At 42.3% G+C, this 21,657-nt stretch overlaps 2 protein-coding genes across 5 annotated transcripts; both read right to left on the bottom strand.

Moving 5' to 3' along the window:
* Positions 1 to 748: 748 nt before the first annotated feature.
* On the bottom strand, positions 749 to 11,342 carry LOC108937521 (coiled-coil domain-containing protein 13-like). Of its 4 annotated transcripts, none has more exons than XM_018757532.1 (19): positions 11,192 to 11,340; positions 10,672 to 10,726; positions 9,470 to 9,763; positions 8,553 to 8,680; positions 8,000 to 8,142; positions 7,169 to 7,255; positions 6,800 to 6,916; positions 6,457 to 6,561; positions 6,048 to 6,203; positions 5,731 to 5,907; positions 5,020 to 5,226; positions 4,737 to 4,819; positions 4,419 to 4,496; positions 4,228 to 4,320; positions 3,923 to 4,042; positions 2,632 to 2,783; positions 2,452 to 2,548; positions 1,765 to 2,096; positions 749 to 1,643 (listed from the first exon to the last, which is right to left on the bottom strand). In XM_018757532.1, the coding sequence occupies exons 3-18, from the start codon at positions 9,730 to 9,732 to the stop codon at positions 1,922 to 1,924; spliced, it is 2,181 nt and encodes a 726-aa protein (XP_018613048.1). In that variant the 5' UTR covers positions 9,733 to 9,763; positions 10,672 to 10,726; positions 11,192 to 11,340; the 3' UTR covers positions 749 to 1,643; positions 1,765 to 1,921. The 4 variants fall into 4 exon arrangements, with proteins under 4 accessions (XP_018613048.1, XP_018613047.1, XP_018613049.1 ...); XM_018757531.1 differs by having other exon boundaries at positions 9,470 to 9,747; XM_018757533.1 differs by lacking the exon at positions 10,672 to 10,726 and having other exon boundaries at positions 9,470 to 9,747.
* A 5,867-nt stretch (positions 11,343 to 17,209) lies between these two features.
* higd1a (HIG1 hypoxia inducible domain family, member 1A) lies at positions 17,210 to 21,646 on the bottom strand. The gene is made up of 4 exons (XM_018757926.2): positions 21,101 to 21,646; positions 19,604 to 19,689; positions 18,975 to 19,109; positions 17,210 to 18,247 (listed from the first exon to the last, which is right to left on the bottom strand). The coding sequence occupies exons 2-4, from the start codon at positions 19,680 to 19,682 to the stop codon at positions 18,189 to 18,191; spliced, it is 273 nt and encodes a 90-aa protein (XP_018613442.1). The 5' UTR covers positions 19,683 to 19,689; positions 21,101 to 21,646; the 3' UTR covers positions 17,210 to 18,188.
* Positions 21,647 to 21,657: the final 11 nt, after the last annotated feature.

The following is a 21,657-nucleotide window of genomic DNA, read 5'->3' as shown; positions in this document are numbered from 1 at the left end:
CGCACACAGCACGAGCAGAACTCTGTCATGTTCCTTGGTGTCGCGGTCACGTCCCCATACGCGGATTTTGTGCTGTTTTTGTTACTAAGACAAAAGCAGTGATTATTTAATATCACTGGGCCCCCTGCTGCTGGCCCACAGCAGCACTTGCACCCACAACCGAGCTCATTCTTTAGGGCCCCTGAAGCTCCTGTTTGCCACTTTAGTGTCCTCCTTTCAGAGGTATAAATACAGCTCTGTGCTGGTGGTTGGGGGGATTTGTGCTGAGCGTGGCAGAGTATGTGAAAAAAAGTTGACATTTTCAAATCTTACATATAGATCAAAACTGTCCTGTATACCGAGCTCACCTTTATTTTGTATTTACTGCTTATATTTAGTTGCTCTGAAGGGCCATCGTGACACAGCGGGTACCACTGGTGCCAACAGGCCTGAGTTATGCAATTGAACACAGGTTTGAATCCAGCTCAACAGGTAGACAGTGTTTCAAAGGCAGGCACAGAAAAACATGTAACACAGTGTTACAGCTTTAAAAGAGCACAACAGTGTACTCATAAAGACCACACACACACACACATTTTCAGAACCGCTTGTCCCATACGGGGTCACGGGGAACCGGAGCCAACCCGGCAACACAGGGCGTAAGGCCGGAGGGGGAGGGGACACACCCAGGACGGGACGCCAGTCCGCCGCAAGGCACCCCAAGCGGGACTCGAACCCCAGACCCACCGGAGAGCAGGACTGCGGTCCAACCCACTGCGCCACCGCACCCCCCCCTCATAAAGACCATCTATGACAAAAGTACGTGTTATAAACATTTTTTCACAGGCAGAGAAGCGCTTGGCGATATCGCCCTCTACTGGTACAGCTCTAGTATAAACAGCATTCTGGTTCTACAGTCTTTGTTGTTACAGCTCTGCTTCACATGTGCAAGGAAACAACTCACCCCACCTGACAAAAGTTCAGGTTCAGTACACACTCTAGTTTTGTCATCAGTTCCACAGCTCATCACAGACACACAAGGACATGGGTGTGTAACAGTGCTGAGACCAGCGGCTCAGAATTCAAGGGTGAAACCATTGGAATAACACAGATGTCTGCTGGCACCTTGATCCAAGACGTCCTCACCCTGAGTGATTGTGCTCACACTTCCATCTCCAGCTTTTTGACTTTGCCCTCCCTCTCATCTATCATGAGCCACAGCTGCTCCACCAGGCCATCGTAGTGCTGGGCTTCGGTGTTCCTCCAGGTTCCTCTGCCTCCCCTTGGAGAGATGATGCTGCTGACTCAGCAACTTGAGTGCCTCCTGTAGCTGTTTCATTTGCCTCTGCCAACATGTAGAACTGGGTGTGCCCCCAGGCTATGAGTGCAAAGCACACTGGAAGCCTGATTGGAAACACTACAGTCTTAATGGAATTGTACCCAATGACCTTTGCCCCTCAGTCCTAATGTCCCCATTTCATTAACATAACAGAAAACGGTGCTTAGAGAAAAATGACTCCTGTTCCAGTTGTAGGAGCTCTGATTCTCCCTTTGAATATGTTGAGGTACTGATGTCAGATTGCTTCGCTGTAATAGCAGTGGACACAGGGATCATCCCAGTGAGCACACAGCTGTCAGAACATCGCCTTAGCTGAATCTGCCACCTATACACAAATAAGACACCAAAAGAGTAATTTGCATATCCATTTGTAATAACAAATCTGGAAAATGGCAAAAAAAACCTTTTCATTTTTATATTTTTATTTTCAGACTTGACATACACACCTGTAAAAACTGTCCTGAGAGTGAAGCTCATTGAAAAATGTTCATTTCTACTCTCCTCACACTTGCTGTAGTTGAGATCATCATGGAAAGGCCCACAACTTGTTGGTGACGAATGCACAGCAGTGGCAGGGAGGTGAACTCACTGCTCTCTTTCCAACTAGCACTGCGTCCCAGGGCTTGTGTCTCGCCGGTGCTGCCGCAAGGCCTGCAGGAAGACCTGCTTGACCTGGTCTATCATTTCGCTGTAGAGCCGCAGGTCATTCTCCTTGGCCTGTCGCAGGTTCCGTAGGGTGGCCCTGAGTGCCTCGCTCTCCTCCTGCTGCGCGTCCAGCCTGCGGCAGAATGAGCAGTCACCCTGTTTCAGCCACATGCTGCTGGAGCATGAAGAGCTTATTAATTATTAATTTCAGAACATCAGAACACTATTTGGTTATAGTAATGGTCCATAACCCCCCCTGCACATGACTGAGAGCTCCTCACTACGATGGAGATGGGCTGCTGGAGCTTTTGAGCACCTCATCGTGAAGAACAGTCTCATCTTCTGATTGACAAGAGGCTTCAGGCCTCAGGTAATGTGTTGCTCAGCTGGAACACCTCTCCTAAAGCTGTAACTGTGCCATCTTCAGCTGTTACTTTTTGTGACCTTGACCTAAAAAAACGAGCAACCAGCAATCTTCATCAACTCACCTGGCCGAAAGCTCATTGATCTGGGCCTCCATGGCGATACCCAAGTGGCTTCCTGGGGACAGGTCAGTCTGGCTGGTGCAGCTAGACACACTTGCTCCTGGGCATCATAAGAGGAATGTCAGAAGGGGAAGACAGCGGTGCCCTTCCTCTCCTCTCCGCTCTGCTCTCCTCCCCTCGTACCTGCCCGGCCCTTAGCTCCGCCCTTAGACCTGAGCTCCTTCCCCTGGTCCATTCGGGCCTTCGCCAGCTGTTGCTCCAGAAACACGCCCCTCCGTCGCTCCTCCTGCAGCTTCTGCTCAGCCTCCAGGACCTTGTTTGTGGCACTCTGTTCCCTGTCTCCCGGAAGGAGCACACGTCATGAGCAGCGACACCACATATGACCTTACACACATTTTCCCCCACAGTTTATTGTGTGAATAGCTCTCCTGGAAACCATGATTAAAAACCCAAATCAACACATTTGCCTGGTAGCTTCTCAGTCATCGCATTGGGTGTTTATCACCAAAGGTCCAACCACCATGCAGCGAAAGTACACAGAAGATGGTAATGCACCAGTCAATGGAGTAATAATACACCTGAAATTTTACCTCTGTCATTGCCAAACTGACACACTGGGGAAAAGGGATTTTGATAGCTTGAACTTGATCAGAAATAAATATTTAGCTAGTCGGGCTGAAGAAACTGGGTTGAGAGCACCTTAACATTTTCCATATTCAAAATAACCTACAGTCAACTTAAGAGTGTAATCCAGTGACATAAATGGTGTCCAAACTGGTAAAAATCCTTTCACCTGCTAAATGTACACAAATACAGTCAAACCCCTGAATTTGCAGACAAGAAATACGCAATGACCAGAAGTGTATAATTTCAAACATTAACTACACTCAGCCCTCCTATAACTGAGTCCTGTATAATGAATAACTGCAACCATGTCCTATGAAAATATGTATCCTTTTCATAAAATGAGTTTATAACTCAGTACAATGCCATTTTGTTCATTACATGAGAAAACAACTGCACTCCAGTGCAGTGCAATTGCTGTGCAGCTTTGAGGCTCCCGGCAGGCTGGTATAAGGACAGCTGGATAACAACAATTCAAACCTTAAAGGTGCAGTTTTTAAAAACAGGTGAGAGGCTTCCTTTCTATGCTTTTTATTGATGCTTCTCACTCACCTAGGAGGGCTGTTATATATGTTAATTGTCCCCAAGAACTCTGTTTAAACTGAATAAAGTGAACGTATGAAACCTAGGAAAACATACGCTGCTCCACACCTGCTGTGGAAAAGGAGCCTTTGTAGGTAATACAAATATGTACTGAGCTGTGTGTTACAACAGCAAATTAAAACTGGTACCAAACTAAGAGATCTGAACAATCCCTGTGGAGAATAAGGGGGCTGAAGAGGCCTAAATACTCAATTCAGCCTTTAGGGTCCAAGCCCAGGCCAGTCCACCACCGGGACACGGGACAAACCTGGCCTGATGCACTTTCACCAGCTCAAGAAGCTTGTCTCTCTCCACACTGGCTGCTTGATAGAGTGCCCGGTACTCTTCAAACTTCACCTTCAGAGACTGCACTTGGGCCGCATTCGAGCTGCAGAACGAGTCAGACCAAAGACTGAGTGACAGACAGAGCCAGGAGCAACCACAAAGAGAAGCTTTTAGTAATGGAGTGAATTAAAAAATAAGATTTTAAGCACTTTTATCAACAAATAGTGTCCTGAAATAGCATTATTAAAAAAAAAATAAAGAAAATGTAATGGGATTGTGGAGACAAACCCAATTGTGGAGGTCCGTCCTGAAGCGGGCGCTGTACCAATCCTCTGCTGTTCCTCCTGAAGTTTCTGCTCACTGCTCACTCCACTGTGATCCCTGTCCCATAGAGTAAAACCCAAATTGAGATGACCCACCACTAGTTACTCTAGTCCAACAAATCAATTAGCACAGTTAATATAGGTGTAAAGACAAACCCAGCAAAGTCCTTTCCTCCTGAAGGAGGCACTGCTGCTCCTGCTTCCACTATATCATGGCTAAGTTTGGAAACTGAGCTGCCAATAAGGAAACAGAATAAATGAGCTGATAACAAGACAGAGGATTTCAGATGCACATATAAAGCTAAAATGGATCAGTTGTACCTATATTGTTTCATTATTTCACAATTCAGTTTATGGAACAGTAACTGTATGGCCATCAGTCTAAAAAAGGCAGTACAAACAGGACAATGCTAATAAGGACCATCCGTGACAAAAGTACAGGTTATAAACATTTTTTTGCGGCCAGAGAAGAACCTCTTGGTGATATCATCCTCTGTTGGTGCAGCTCTAAAAGTACAAGCAGCACCCTTGGCTCTGCAGTCCTCGCTGTCACGACTCTGCAACACATGTTCAAGGAAACAAAGTCAAATCCAACTTGCCCTACGTGGCCAAAGCTCAGGTTTAGTCCACACTCATCCACAGCTCATCTCACTCTCTCACACACAGACATAGCAGCGGCTCAGAATTCAAAGGGTATTTAAATAAGCTTTGGAATAACACAGATGTCAGCTGGCACATTGTTCCAAGATGTCCTCACCCTGAGCAACTCTGCTTGCACCTCCTTCTCCAGTGTCTTGATCTTGAGCTCTCTCTCAGCCACCATAAGCCGGAGCTGCTCCACCAGGCCACCGTAGCGTTGGGCTTCACTGTTCAGTCGCTGCTCCAGGTTCCTCTGGGTCTCCTGGGAGAGTAGATGCTGCTGGCTCAGCTGCTTCAGCGCCTCCCGCAGCTGCTTCATCTGTCTCTGCCAACACATAGAGGGATGTGACACCAAGCGACGAGTGTGGAGTACATTGGTGGCTTGACTGGAAACACTGGTGTTTTAATGGAATCGTAACCCCTGAAAACCGTCATGAGGTCCCCCAAGGCTGAGTTCCAGCAGCATCTCCTCTAAAATAAGTGGAAGATCCCCCAAGCCCTGGGATCCATAACAATCTCTCACACACACACACACACACACACACACACACACACACATTTTCAGAGCCGCTTGTCCCATACGGGGTCACGGGGGAACCAGAGCCTACCCGGCAACACAGGGCGTAAGGCCAGAGGGGGAGGGGACACACCCAGGATGGGACGCCAGTCCGTCACAAGGCACCCCAAGTAGGACTCGAACCCCAGGCCCACCGGACAGCAGGACCGTGGTCCAACCCACAGCGCCACCGCGCCCCCTCGGTCCATGACAATCATTTCCAGGGAAATTAAACACACAAACACAAAGCAGGCAGGCCTTTCCCTGTCTCACCTGCAAGGTGTCTATCAGCTCGTTGTCATGCTGGCCCTTGTCCAGTAGTGTGGTCACTTGGGTCCTCAGTGTCTTTGCCTCTGTGCTCAGAATCTGATTCCTGGCCTTTGAGGCATCCAGCTTTTTCTTAAGCTCCTCATGGTCCTTTAGCAGAGACTCGTAGGCCTCTGTGAGCCTCTGGTGGACCAGCAGGATAGTTTTAGAGGATTTTTTAGAATTCCATCTCTTGCACTTCTATGGTATTTACTGTGTGTGCATACTAACTACATGTAGTTTTGTTGAGGAAGGACCGATGAGAGCTAGCCTAGCGCCACTACCTCCACAGCCTCCCGCTTTTCCCGCTCCATGTTGCGCAGGTGGCCAACGCTCTTGTCCCGGGGAAACGGGGACCTTTGCGTGTCCTCGTGTGGCTCGGCATCACTTTGCATCCTCTTGTGTGCCGCCTGTCCCAACTGCTGCTCTAGTTCCCGCACCTGGTATACAAGCAGTGTCATGAAGTTGCTCAGGCAGATCAGTTAGAATTAATAATACCTGTTACAATGTTATAAATTTTATAACCTTATCAGTGTGTGTGCAGTTCCTTGAGCATTCTGTGCTCTAAAATAAGTTTCAAATGTTATTAATCTATACTTTGTCCATTTTACCGCTATAGCGTTATGTTAGTCTGGGGCGTGAAGCTGTGGGTGCAAAATTGGGCATCACTGAGCTCAGCAACAAGTCCCTCACCCGTGCCTGCAGGGCCAGGATCTGCTGGGAACGTCCCCTCCAGGTCCCTGGAGAGCTCAGCAACTGCTGCAGACTGACATCTTCCCCCACCTCGCTGCTCAGGACCTGCACACACACAAACACAGCCAGTGCCAAACCCAGCGGCACAAGAAACGCAGCCCTACTGTGAAAGAGACGCGAGAGAAAAGAGCTCACAGGTCATTAGTTCCATGTACAACACAGGGCTTCACTCACTCATGCTACAGTTCTCTTCTCTATTCATTACTTGTGTGAATAAGCATGAAGAGGCTAAAAAAATGTATGGGTAAAAGATGGGAAAAGGATGAGGAATGAAAGCACAAACCTTGTGTGCCATTTTCAGCTCCTGTTTCACAGCCTGGATCTGATTTCGGTATTCCGTTATTTTAAAATTGGCAGCAGAGAGTTTCTCCTGCAGGGATTTCACTTCAGGACTCTCGGCCTTCAGGGTTAAGGGAAAATCAATGAGCATTTTCTACTCCGTGTCGCCTGTGGGACACACACACCTGTGCTCTGCATCTCGTAGGGACAGAGTGTAGTTTTACAATGTTCTACGTGCTGTGTTCTTCCGTGACTCTATCATGTGCTGCCTTAATTATTGCAAAAAGTTTTGTAAGGAAACCATGCTATACCCTACCATACATAGTATTACCAGACCTGGATAAACTGATAAAGTAATGTTGCCAGGTATTACCAAAAATTGTGATGCCCATGACTCTTGTAGCTTGGATGACATCTTTTTGTCCCCACGAGCAACATTCAGAGATATTAAGTTCTGGAGCTGTTGAAATACATTGAATATGTTAACGAAAGGTGAATGTTTTTCCATCTCTGCCCTTACACACTGCTTCCACATGTTATGGCCAAGTTACACTTTTTATACAAACATTTTTCAGGTTATTTATTTATTTTTAATTCCATTTTCTTCACCTAGCCATTTCCCAAAATTCCTGTTTGCATCACAGCAACGAAATTTTAACAACTCACCCTGTAGATAGCAATAAGGATTCACTCAAGGAGGAAAAAGTGTGTGCAATTGCCTTATTTTTGCTCACTTAGACTTTTTACAGCTTCTGTGTGGTGTTTCAGAGTGTCAGTGATCGACAATAAAATGAGGAACACTGAACAGGTAAAGGGGATGAATCTGTCAACAATCAGCACTGAACAAGAGTTTCTGAAGACAGCACATTTTTTTTTAGTCATTTTACTTTTAATACTGTCTGAGGTTTTATATGTGTGTATGTTCAAAGGTCTTTTTACATAATTTTTGTATGCATTTTATCAGATGCTAACCAACAAATAAAATGAGAGACACCTGCTGTTAATCTTTTACTGACAGAGAATTAATGGGTACAGGTTTTTTGGATTTAAATTACAAACAGATTTCTCTTCACAGTTGTGTTTGAAAGCCGAGGAGCCACTGTATTAATTTTGCGACATTATAAATACACTAGTTTGCTTCTCAACCTATGACCACGTGTGTCTGTATTTTGCGCATACAGGCAGCCAGAGGAACTGAACCTACCTCCTTCTCCAGGTCTTTCACCCTGTTTTTGGCCTGCTTGACTTTTGTCTGTTCTTGTTCAAGTGCAGCAGTGAGCTCTTTGTTTCTTTTGGCCAACTGCACAATCTTTGCAGCGGCCACATCTTCGGACATGCCATGCGAGTCTGTGCCGGGGAGCAACACTTCCATTACTCTACATGGTCAGTGTTGCTTTGTAATACTGACCTCATCTCACCAATTGTTTGATTTTTCCAAAAAATTTAATACTTCTGAGAAACTTAGCAGATGCACTTCTGAAATGATTGATATGACAGATTTCTGACTGACATATGTTCCTCAAACAGAAGTTCAGCTAATTTTCAAACTGTGCCTCTTTGAAAACATTCACCAGTTTTAACTGATAAGGATTATGAAAAAAACCATAAACCTGTTTGTCATATTTTACTATTCAAAATTTCATGCAAGAGAAAGTAACTGAAAAACAGTAGAAAAGTGTGCTGAAATTTTATCAGCACAGGTTAACAAATCACAAGACAGTAAATCCATACAGAGCAGACTTGTGAATGTCCCATACCTTTTGAAACAAGCAGGTCCCCTTCCTTCCTCTTATTCACATTCTTTCTCTCCGGGTGCTTTTGGCTCACAATGCTGGGAATCCTGCCGCCCTCATCCTGCACCAGAGCCGCCTCCTCCCGCAGCATCCTGGGTCGGGGGTGACAAGTATGTGTAGAGCGGATACCTTGAGGCTATACTCTGGCAGTGAACTGAAACTCAGATTTGCAGGTCAGTGGGATCACCATCTGAACATTATAACCACTGTATAGTATGTTCCATATGTTTAAACAGAGGGTTTAGCAGCTACAGGTTTGTTTGTGAACCCAGTTCTCTGAAAGCGCCACATGGAACATGTTATGGTGGTGGAGGCTGGGGATCCTGTTTACACACTGAAGCAACAGTAATGGCATCATATCTGCCAAATCATGTTCCACTTCCTGTTTACTAAGAAGATTAAACCCACATCAAGGAGTTCCATAACTCCACCACAGACGGCCCCAAGCCCAGCTGAGAAAGGAGGAGGGTTGGGTGTGGGGCTAGCTACCCCACACCATAAAAACCTTGCCAGCTACATAAACGCCAACAAGGAACCTTCATGACATCTCAGCTCTTAGGGATGCCTGGAGAACCCTTGTTGGCAGCCTATGCCCCAGGAGGGGTAGAAGGCATAAGAAGAGAAGAGTTCCATCAGCTACGAACTCCACAAATATATTACATCACAGTGAGGCGTTGCATGCTAATGAATCAGCAGCCTTCTTGTGTTTAGTAACACAGTAAATCCTTACCTTATGTGAAAACAGGCACATCTGGCTTCAAACAATACACCCAAATTGCAGTGTTAAAAAAAATGGACAGAACACTTCACTCATGAACAGAAAGGCCAATGAATGGAAAAAATGCTGAGTTGAAGACAACAGAGCTGAGTTTTGTATTCACCTATTACTGGGTGATTTCAGATTTAAGTCTGGGAGCTTCAGGTCATCGCGACCATTGCCGTCCAGCAAGACACCACTGTGCTCCTGCTTCTCCATCCGCTTCTCCTCGGGCTTCTTCTTCTCCAGGCGCTTCTGCAGCCGTTTCAATTGCAGCTCCTGCAGAGCCTGGAACTGCAGCCTCAAGTTTGCCTTGATCCTTTCGTCTTCGCTGTGCCATGGGATGGCACTGGCCACTGGAGAGCGCTCTGAGCAGCACATTTCCATTGGATCTCCAGGATTCTGACAGACAGAAAGACTAAACTTTTTTCTTATAGTCATTCTGCAAAAAGTTAAAATGCATACCTCATAAATGCAAAAATGGATTTATAATTTCCCTGTATATATGAATCACGTCTCAGCTGCCACTGAGATGTGAAGATGAAGCAAAGCAACTGCACATTCCACCCAGTTAACGAAAAAAACGTCAAAACTTTGAAACATTAAAGGATGTAATAATTAATCCCTGTCTAGTGAACAGAGCAGCTTGAATATGTGTAGCCTGACTTCATCACTGCAATAACTGTCACGTCTCTTTATGTGATACAGAACAGACTGCAGATGCTTATGAAATAAGAGCATGTTGGGAGCTGCAGATCAGTCAGCTTCTCAATAAAATCTGACAGCGTTATTTCTGTGAGCTTTGAAGGCCAGCAAACCAGAGACCTTGTGCACAGCCAAGGTGCTCGCTGTTATGGCTCTGTTGGAAACACAGCTGCAAAAGCAGCATGAGGAGCTCCAGGGTGAGCAAGGGATGGTGGAAAGTCATGCATGTTTGGAACAGCCTGATCTGCACAAACCTTGGTGTGTGAATGCTAAACACCCATTTACCGTGAGACACACTACTGTTGCTGGAGAGACTCTAGATATCTATTCACTTTAAGATGTCCACTAAACATCACTGAATATATTGTCTGCAGCCTACAATAGTGTTGGCTGTATAATGTGATTGCTACTACTACGAATACTACTACTACGAATACTACTTATAATAATAATAATAGTACATTAACTGATTGACAGCATCTGAAACCAAATTCAGAACTTCACATACAGCCAGACATCATGGGACCTCTTTATGTGTTCTCTCACATTTCTGTGCAAATGGAGCAATTAAGCTCACTTTAACAGCACACAGAGACCTATAAATTTTAAATCAAATCTCACCTGCATATGTTAATACCTAAATGGTCAGCAGCAAAGAGAAAGCCAGGCTCAAAACCTGTAACCATAAAAATTGCAAGAATAAAGCTCTATTTATCACTGAGCTGCATAAGACATATAGGTGACTCCTCACTGGTGACTTTATTCATATGAGGAAAGGTTTCTGCAGCTGTAAACAGTAATGGCAGAAAGTCACCATATGAAAGTCACCACAGAATATGGAAACCAGCTGAGGAAAATTTGACACATTGTTCTCAGCAAATAATGCTGGGTACTCACAATCGGGTTGTTTTACTCTGAGACATAGGATAAGTTAAATAATCTAATTATATTACACTTATTTAACATAGTAGTCATCCTGAATGTGATTCTGCTGGTTTCTTAATACACTCCACAGTGGGGTTTTGTTTATGTGTTAATTTATGTTATTTCTTCAAAAAGAAATTATTTTTAGTATGTATAATCGACAGTTAAACTAGAGGAAAGCTGAAACTATGACATGTTAATAAAGAGGTTATCTTACCAAAACAATCAGCGGTCTGGAAGGAAGATCATCGTATTTTTAACACCGGAACCTGCTCAGTAAAACTAAGGATCTGCTGGGTGTGAACGTTTCCGCTAACAAAGGATGATGCATGCATATTGACTTCAATCTGAAATTTGTTTATTGTTTTACTTTAACCGCTTCCATGGCAACAGACTCGACCGTAATTCCTAGAATACTGGCGCACTCAAAATCTTTGCAAGTGTGTTTTTAACAGATAAATAAATGTGAGATAAATGATTTATGAAGATGCCTGGTGAAGTTACGTCATTATTTTTATGTGACAGTTCTCAAAAGTCTTGAACTTGGAGACGTGTCAAAAAACAATATAAAACAGAGTTGTTATCAAAAAAAAAAAATAAGGGAACGCGAGATTGATAAAAATATTAATATTTTCCGAGACTATAAGTATATTATTTAATGAGTGCTTTTCAATTTGCAAATAATTCAGTATTTTATTTTAAAATTCTAAAAAAAAGAAAATTACACGTGTATTGCTAGTAACCAACTGACCAGAATGAACAGAAAAAAGTTTCAGTAGGGTCTCCTCTTCACAGTTATTCATATACCTGACTCTTTTCTCCAAGGTGACTTGCTCTGTGTGAGGTTTGTACACTGAACTGCCTACACTGATTTACCATTTATACAGCGAGGTAATTTTTACTGCATCAGTTAGGTAAAAATTATTAATTTCATTTACTGTGTGTCAAGGTAAGTACTTTGATCAAGGGTGCTACACCAGGGGTTCAGTGATCCTGAATATTGTGATTACTGTTCATTGCTTAGTGTTCATTTGTGTCATTTTTCTGCACGAATGATTCACTCCAGAACATGGAGATAACTGTAAAGCAACCCAAAATCTGGTTACTCGTGTGTGTTTTCAAATTGCAAAAAAAGTAGTAAATATTAATGATCCGATACGATATGGAAAATGAAACCAATAAGGAATAAGCAGCTGTGAGAACAAAAACGTAATTTAAAACTAGTTTACTGTAACCACCCGCGGTACTGTAGGTGTACCCTTCGACTGGGTACATGACATGTTGATTGTAAATACTAGTTTTGAATAACAGGAACTATGGGAAATGAAAAATAGTTGCGCAACCGAAGCAGGTGCCATCGAGAGTGCCTGTTGGGGTGTGCGAGGCTAGTTTGAGGTGCAAGTCCGTCAGGAAAATCTGTCCCCGGAGTGCATTATGAGTGCATTATTGCCAACGTACTTGCTGAGGGGGGGCGTGGTGGCGCAGTGGGCGCGGCCAGGTCCCGCTCTCTGGCGGGTCCGGGGTTCGAGTCCCGCTTGGGGTGCCTTGTGACTTTCTGGCGTCACCTCCTGGGTGTGTCCCCTCCAGCCTTACATCCTGTGTTGCTGGGTTAGGCTCCAGCTCGCCGCCACCCCGTACGGACAAGCGGTTTCAGCGAGAGTCTGCCAGAGTGTGTCTATATCATATGTACGCGTACTTGCTGATATCTGTCGCTGCTCCAGTGAACATCAGGAAGGGCTGACGTGAATCTTTCTTTTGCCTCGTCACAATACTTGACTGCAATAGTTTCCATGGCAACAGATTGTACCGTAGTTTCTCCAATAACGGAGCAATAACCGTAGTTCCTGTAATAAAAACGAATGTGACCGTAGGTGTTCTAACACTCGCCCAAGACTGGGAACCACTGCTACTTCTGACCTCCAGCCGAGGTAACTTGTCAGACGCTCTATTTTCCTAGGGCAAGGAGGAAAATATACTGAAAAAAAGACAAGTACAGAAGAAGAAATTGTGGTTTATGTTGAAAATAAACATTTTAAATATAACTATCTGACGTCCAACACCACGCAGTCGTCTTCCATAACGTCAATATTTTTAAGAAATATTTGATTAAAAAATGCAATTGCTCCCATTGCATGGAAAATAGCTGCCCCACTGCTGTCTTGGTGAAATTTTTGATTTTTAATCCAGTTAAATTACGTGTATAATTGTAAAAAACTTTCTGTACCACAATAAATTTACTGAAAGCAACCTCTCGTGCAAAATAGTTGTAACAATTTCAGAACTAAAAACTTTACAGGTGCTGAATTTCATTTGTCCAGTTCATTTTTCTTGAACTCCTGGCTTCACACTGTACTCTCTGTAGACTGTGTAGACAATCCCTGCAAATAATAATAATAATAATAATAATAATAATTCATCAAAAGTGTTAAAAACAGCAACTGAACTAATCTAATTTCAGAGTTTGTATATTCCACATATGATCAAAACAGTTGTTTGTGTTACCGATCTAAATATATTTCTTTCATCTGAATACCAATTGTACTTAAATTTGTATGCGAAAAACAGAAAGAACTGTATATCAATCAGAAAACTGTACTTTTACAGCTGTCTACACAATTTTGCAACAAAACAGAGTATTGGATAAATTTGGTGTTTTAAGCATCCATTAGTAGCCAGTGATGGGTGAACTGGTTTACTGTTGTGAGTTTCTAACATAAAATGGTCCTAGATGTTACTGTCTGCTGGTACTACATACCAAAGGCCACTGCTCCGACCACAAAGCCCTGGGCTGCCACACGCATGCGCATGAGGCGCATGGACATCTTAGTGTCCCATCTGCTCTTCAGCCTGTAGAGGCCATATGCCACAGTTGCAGCACATCCAGCAACTCCTGACATGCAGAAGGAACAAGAAAAGAAAGCTTTTGTACTGCCACAATACCAAGTAACACTAGCTTACCAACACAGCTGGGACCAGAAGTGTGTCTGCAACCTGTCATTTTCATCACCAAGTCACTAAGACAGGTACATAATAAAGGCACCCCTGCAGTTATTTAGGTGCTGTTAAAACAGATAAAAGGCAAAACATAAAATAAATGATCTGTAACACATCCATCAGTCAACCCATTATCAATAACCACTCGTGCAACACAAGAGTCCCTGTAGTCCAGTCTGTCCTGGAAGCATAACGCACGAGGTAGGGTACACCCTGGATGGGACACGAGTCCATCACAGAGCCACACAAACCTTCTTTATTATGTACACAACTAAGACAGACATTCCTCAGTGTTTATTACAGGTAAAGTTTTCTGAAAATATTTCTGTAGCTATAATAAATATACTTTGTAAGACTTCATTTTAACATTTCTAATTTAAAATTACTTTAAATAAAAATGTTCCCTCAGCAATGTCCTATTCAATGCCAGTTGTTGACTAATTCATCTCATATACGGGCATTGATCACTGACACTCGGGATCACCAGACAGGAGTTGTAAATGCTGTAAATGCTGTAAACACTGTAGGAGTTGAATTAAGGTACTCTCACACTCCTATTCTGTTTCTGTATGCATTTTACTGCTTACTAAAGGTTGGCTGTGGAAGTGCAGGTAGCTTTTGATCTTTAACAGATGGAAACTTTGAAGAAGGAACAACGGGACAAGTGGTAAATAAAAAATGTGGAAAATGTTTGAATATTCAAAAACATTCTAAAGCAAATTTTCATAAAACAAGGATCTAGTGTCATCATTTGTGCTTTGCAAAATTACTGTTAAGTACAAATCAAATTTGTTTGCCCCACTAAAAATATTTGAATAACATTTACTGAGTTCTTTAAAAATAACTAGTTACGTCTGTTTTGTGTTACATAAATTAATGTCACTTTACCATTGTTAAAAATATTAATGCATTACTTAGTTAATGCAATCCTTTAGTAGGTGTTGTAACTTTTTACACTTACTGTGACACAAAGCTGTGAAGAAGACAAATGCAAAAATAATACCTGCAGGGACAAATGGATTCTCCCTCACCATCTTCATACATGTTGACTCTGATTCATTGCAAGTCTTTGTTGACATGGTGACTGAGGATGGACTGTGGTGGGGATGTAAGAGATAAACTTACCCTGAAATTCTCCAGTACAAATATCACCACCATGCTGTACAAATCAGTGAACAGTAGTAGGTTGCTTTGGATACAGGTGTCAGTTAAATGAAAAATAAACAAGCATTAGTTTTTTCCCACATGAACAGGCTCAGAAGTGAAGCTATGGATTTTTACCCTAAAGGGAGCAGCTTGGCTGAGATGTCCCAACTGCCCATTCCTGAAGAGTTAGTGCTATGTGTGGTGATGGCACCCGACTGGTTAGACAGAAAACTGTGACTGACAGCAAAGAGTGGCCAATGAACTCAGCCGGAGAAGCACACTGACAGCAATTAAGTGCATTTTTCCCTTAAATGGCTTTTTTGAATAAAATGGTTTTTGGAAAATGTGACTGACAGCTGATGAATTCACCAAAACCTAGAGAATCAAAGTAGCTTAATCAAAACTTTTAAACCTTAAAAGTGAACAGTTCTAGTGCAAGAAGGGGCTGGTTCACTGTTGTTATCCACTGGTCCAATGCAGGGTCAAGGTTGTCTGAAGCCTATCCGGGAAGCTCCGAGTGCTACGCAAGTCAGGGTATACTCAGGATGTGAAACCAGTCCATTGTAAGGTAATTGTGTGCGAGCACACACACACACAAGTTACACAGTAACTGCAACCGATGTCACCAGTTCAACCGAAGAGTGGCAAAAGTGTACCTGAATCAAAGTATATTTCTAAACAGAAAGCAGTTTCTTCAGAAACTTAAGTATTATAGAAGAGCTCGAAGGCTACACATACAACACACCACTGGTACTGACCCTGTCAAATGACTATGCATTAATAAAACTATTCATCACTTATGTCACCTCTAAACCACTGTCATTACCGCACATAGAGTATAAAAATATAGGTTGGATAAGCTGCATTGTTACACCTTTCAGAAATAAGATTTCACCACATTCACTCATATCTAAAAGCATTTTTAAAATACCGCTTATTTTAACCGTATGTTTTCACACAACACACTTCCAAATTTTCCAATTACTGAATTCTTTAAATAATGTTAATTTGTCATTTTACAGAATAATGAAGATGTAATCCTACCAAAATAACCAGCTGTCTGATTAGACCATTGTGCTAAAATATGAGTATAATACAAAAAAATAGCTTGAGGTTGCTGTGTAAAACAGTTGTTAACATAGAGGCAAATCCGGTCCAATTATGTTTAGCCCTTTAATTGTTTCCATGGCAACAGATTTGACCATATGCACCATACATCTATTATTTGCTGACTTACAATGTTAAGGTACCATTGTTTACAAATTTAGACAGATGGGTAATTTTTTAAAAAAAAAAAAATAAAAATAAAAAAATAAAAAATAGAAGCAGTTTAGAGCAAGTACATTGCTCAAGGGTACTACAGCTGGGAATCAAACCTGTAACCTTTGGGTCCGAAAGCAGCAACACGAACCACTATACTACCAGCTGTAACACAAGTTAATTTAAGAAGAACTACTTTGTGTTGTGGGGGGTGTGGTGGCGCAGTGGGTTGGACCACAGTCCTGCTGTCCGGTGGGTCTGGGGTTCAAGTCCTGCTTGGGGTGCCTTGCGACGGACTGGCGTCCCGTCCTGGGTGTGTTCCCTCCCCCTCTGGCCTTACGCCCCTGTGTTCCCGGGTAGGCTCCGGTTCCCCGTGACCCCGTATGGGACAAGCGGTTCTGAAATTGTGTGTGTGTGTGTGTGTGTGTGTGTGTACACTTTGTGTTGTCTTGCTTGTGACTTACATTGAAGTCAGTTCTACATCACCATGATTTCCCCATCCTCCAGGGAGGGAGGGAGGGAGGTTTCTAGTTTAGTTTCCATCTGCATGCCCTGGAACGTGTTGTGGTGCCAACAAGCTGAGCAGGTATTCCTCATCACTTTTTCTGCCCCACTTGCTGGCTCCTCTTGGTGAATCCCCAAGCATTCCTAGACCAGCTCCAAGATATGGTCTGTTGTGCCCTGCTCTACCCCAGGTTCTTGGAGATATGCATGCAATAACTACAGTGGTAGTTACTCCATTGTGAAGGAAGGCCTCAAATCAAGACACAAAAAGGTGGTTTCATAAGAACAGTAAACATTTGCATTCATAATAAAGACTAACAGTACCAGCCACTTGAATAAAAGCTTTTATTTCTCTCAAAATATACAGAATAACTGCATTTAACATACATTTCATTTTTACTCAAACAGCTGTCAGACAACCTGGTTCTGCTGAAGTTAACGTACATGTCAGTCACTTGACACTCAACTGCATCCAAACCCAATATTTTTCAAGCATGTCTTTACACCACAATTATATCAAATTAGAATAAAACTGGTTTATCCACACTATTTTTAAATATATACATACACACTACATAAGTTAGGTGGTCCTCAAAACAGTATGTGGCACCATTGAGAAGAATTACTTTGAAACAAAATTTGAAGGGGGGAGGCTAAAGCAGATGAATACAAATGACAAGGTAGCTTAAAAAAAAAAAAAAAAAAAAAAAAACCCACCCCATGTTTAAAAGTAAAACAAGTATTCTAGTTTTCAAAATGTTTGAAAAAGTTCAGAAACCCAGCAGTCTAGCTTCTGACAGGTTCCTGCTATAGTAGCCCATAGAAAGTGTTTTGTTTAGCTGCAAAGTCACATTAAAAACTAGTTGCATTGGACCAATTATTCTAAAGCATTTCCCCATTTTTCCCCTCAAACTCCACATTGCTCCTGTTAATCCTGCCATATAAACAGGTAGAAATTTGAGCATCTACCAAAATCAACTTACTGGAAGCAATTTCAGCCAAGAGCTACACATTTCTGTACTGACACGGAAAATGTTTCAATCCAAGTTCTCTGGTAGAAATGCTGAATGGTCTCATGTACCAACAGTTGTCTTTTACAACATAAAAGGATGAGAAGTCAGTTCATAAACATTATCCTCTTCCAAAGCGAAGGTGCTACACATCATGCTCACTCACCTCCCAACCACAATACATGAGCAAAAAGCAAAATGTTTAAATGCATACAGCCTCATTAAGTGCAACTTGCACAAAAGTCTGTATGAACTACAGTAATGAAACTAATGTACAGCTAAAATTAAAATTTCTCCCATTCATTTTTCTTGAACTCTTGGCTTTGTGAAGTATTCTTTATACATTGAGTAGACAACCCCTGTGGGAAGGGAAGAAAAAAAAAAAAAAAAAGAAAAAAAAACATTTTAAACAATTTCAGACATTGTTATTTCTCACTGTCAAGTTTATTCACATCTGATTATGTCAGGATTTGGATTTAGCAGCAGTGTTTTCTACATTTTTAGTGTTTTTTTTTTTTTGTCTCATACACCACAGTTAAGGTAGAGTAGCTGTCAAAGTCATTTATGGTTCTCTTGTTGCTTCGGTTGTTATATGCCACTGAAGACTACAGCTGTGACAGCGGTGTGAGTGAGCGAGTGAGTGAAAAGGCTGCCTGTGTTTAGCCTGGGGGTCTGATGTTCTGGATGGGTTTGAGTATGAACACCAGTGCTACAGAAGTTAATGAATAGGTTTTGGACCATGTGAGCAGAAGAGACCACAGGCTACACAATGAACATGGTATTCACTTGCTCCAGTGAATTCTGCTACCACTGGGTGCTACTGCAGTCCTGTGCAACTTCCATTGCAACCAATGAATTTCTTAAATCCAATGGGAGCATTTTAGATTAATTTTAACCATAAACTGCTTTAAGGATCAACAAATCTCTAAAAACCTCCTTCACAGCAACTAATGACAGGAAGCAGAATGACAATAGGTGAAAATATACTGGTCTTCCACCAGAAATGAGGCAAGATTAATTACAAATTTATTACATGTCATGAGTCTCAGGGCTACCGCTTCCTGTATGCAAACAGTTAGTACATACCAAGTGTCATTGCACCAACCACAAAGCCCTGGGCTGCCACACGCATATGGATGAGGTGTACGGACATCTTCGTATTTCCTCTGCTCTTCAGCTTGTAAAGGCCATAGGCGACAATTGCAGCACATCCTGCTATTCCTGAAGCACAAACACAATCATACCATGTCTTTTGTTCAGTTTATTGTTAGCCAAGCTACGGATCCAAGCACAAAATAAAGCAATTTGTTTGCTATTAAAAATTGCAAGGGACGAGCGGTTCTGAAAATGTGTGTGTGTGTGTTAACTATTGTATAATCCAATACACACACACACACACACACACACACACACACACACACTTCCAGAACCGCTTGTCCCTTACGGGGTCACGGGGAACCGGAGCCAACCCGGCAACACAGGGCGTAAGGCCGGAGGGGGAAGGGGACACACCCAGGATGGGACGCCAGTCCATCACAAGGCACCCCAAGCGGGACTCGAACCCCAGACCCACCGGAGAGTAGGACTGCGGTCCAACCCACTGCGCCACCGCACCCCCCTAATCCAATCCAATGTAATCCAATTACAACCTCTTAAGTGTTTGCATGCTAAAAGCTTTTAAAAAAAACCCTTGAGGTATAAATTTTAGAAAATACCTGCAGGAACAAACGGGTTCTCCTTCACCTTTCTCATGAGCTTTGACTCCAACTCTTCATAGTTCTCAACAGACGACATCACGACTCTGAAAAGGTGGTGGCATGTTGTAAGAGATTACAAAACAACCAAATGTCAGGTCACATTTTAAAGTTACTTATTTGAGCATTCATTCATCAGCATAACATAAGTAATGTCTTCATACATGGAACCTAGATGTTACTAGTTCAAGATCCAGCCTCTACCACAGCTGTAGTATCCTGTGTATATCAAGTTTCCTGAGTATTTTTTAGCATCTCAACACTCGTCATCATGCAGGTCCAGACCACATTCTTCAGAACCCATGCCCATTCTGTGAACACCACAGTGCTTTACCTCCATTTAGCTGCTTCATTCCCCTCAATGACTGACTAAAATTAAGAGATGTCCAATAACATCAATACCTTAAAGCTCTTGCAAGACTGCAACAGGACCTCTGAACCCAGTCAGAGTGCTACCATATTACTTCAAAACTTGCATCACAGAGCACAAGGACATATCATTAGAACTGCACACCAGCTAGACATGGCAATATTTGGTGGCAAAAGATTTAATGAAAGCCTATTTTACTAACAGTTACTAACAAATTGTAGTATGGAAGAAGTTACACTTTTTTTAAGCTCTTAGACAATCCTTAAGTTTGAAAGCTGTTGTCTCATTGGTCTAAATGGCTGTGCAAACATGAATCGAAACATGTTTAAACTACAAAATCCCAAAACCATTATTTCAGGTGTGCAAATACAAATTGTGAAAGTCAACAATAGACCAGCACTTCATAACTTTTGACCACTGATGAAACATGTCTGAAAGCTTGGGATGTGCAAATATTCAGATTTAGACAGTAACCTGGCCACTGGAGAATTAACACCAAATTTTAATCATGAATTAGTACAGATCACAAGGTTCACTCCTAGGTAAATATCACCATACCATGATAAGAATGCTGTATTACCTCCGGTACAGACAGTTTGCAGTCACAGGCCATTACAAGATAAACTACAGAAAAATTGCATTTATTAATCATTAGAAAAAAGAGGGGTGATTAAAATATAGCAGTGAAGGAAGTGCAAGCAGTTACCACAAATAAGTCACTCGTTTTTTAAATACACTGACTGAACAGGAAGACATCATGTTCACCCATTTAACAGAAGGGTCAAGTGCGGGGTCAGACCCAATTCGACTGAAGGTCACGCGTTACCGACGACATCAGCGGCAAAGAGACCGCTACTAGGGACACAAAATAATTTAAACCTTTACCGCTACCTTTTGTAACAGGCATAAACATTAATTTTAAACACACTTCTAAGAACCTTGTGAACAAGCTAGAAAAGAAAGAGCGTTTTGAGTGCTGGGACATAAACAAACGTGGGGAAAAAAAAGGCTGAACAAGAATGAAGAAACTGATAAATATCCAAACCCTAAAAGTAACGTCCGTCAACGACACAAAAAAAACTACTCACCTTTAGTTAGCGGTTACTACAGTTTTAGTATAGCTTTGTAATGGAACCGGCACCGATCACACTGCACAATACAAAGTAATTTGACTTTCCTTTACGCAGCCACGTGCTAACCGGCACAGGATGTTCTTATGTACTGCGTTTTCGTGGCGTCATTCTACATCCGCCAATCACAACTTCGATTGCGTAAGATACCTTATAATTATCGTATGTTGCCTATATTAGTTTATTTAAAGAAAATAACACTCCCAGGTAAATACCGCTGTAAAAAAAATGTAGAAAAGAAAAATATATTGAAATTATATAACATAAATGCAGTACGAATATTTAAGCTCATACTAGCATACATACGTACGACAAGTCTGTCAGTATCAGCGATATCAGACCGACAACATAATTGTGAAGTCTCTCTGAATATTTGGAGTGTCACCATTCTTTTTACGTTACTTTTACGTTCTTACACATTTAATGCAATAGTCGTGTAAACTTCTAAAAGATAATTTCCCTGAACACAGCTGAAGTCACCGCCTGTAATTTTCTGTGAACTGCTACGTACTGGT

Source organism: Scleropages formosus, chromosome 7, assembly GCF_900964775.1.
Source record: "Scleropages formosus chromosome 7, fSclFor1.1, whole genome shotgun sequence".
Taxonomy (NCBI): domain Eukaryota; kingdom Metazoa; phylum Chordata; class Actinopteri; order Osteoglossiformes; family Osteoglossidae; genus Scleropages; species Scleropages formosus.
This window is presented reverse-complemented; position numbering and strand designations above follow the sequence as displayed.

What these genes read in the sequence shown, in the direction of transcription:
- higd1a (XM_018757926.2), bottom strand. Translation starts at nt 19,682, where the DNA reads ATGTCGTCTGTTGAGAACTATGAAGAGTTGGAGTCAAAGCTCATGAGA. An exon ending in GAACCCGTTTGTTCCTGCAG is followed by an intron (nt 19,110 to 19,603) that starts GTATTTTCTAAA and finishes TTTGTGCTTCAG; the next exon opens with GAATAGCAGGATGTGCTGCA. An exon ending in GGTTGGTGCAATGACACTTG is followed by an intron (nt 18,248 to 18,974) that starts GTATGTACTAAC and finishes CCCTTCCCACAG; the next exon opens with GGGTTGTCTACTCAATGTAT.
- LOC108937521 (XM_018757531.1), bottom strand. An exon ending in GGACCTGCTTGTTTCAAAAG is followed by an intron (nt 8,143 to 8,552) that starts GTATGGGACATT and finishes TCCCCGGCACAG; the next exon opens with ACTCGCATGGCATGTCCGAA. An exon ending in AGCTGATAGACACCTTGCAG is followed by an intron (nt 5,227 to 5,730) that starts GTGAGACAGGGA and finishes ATGTGTTGGCAG; the next exon opens with AGACAGATGAAGCAGCTGCG.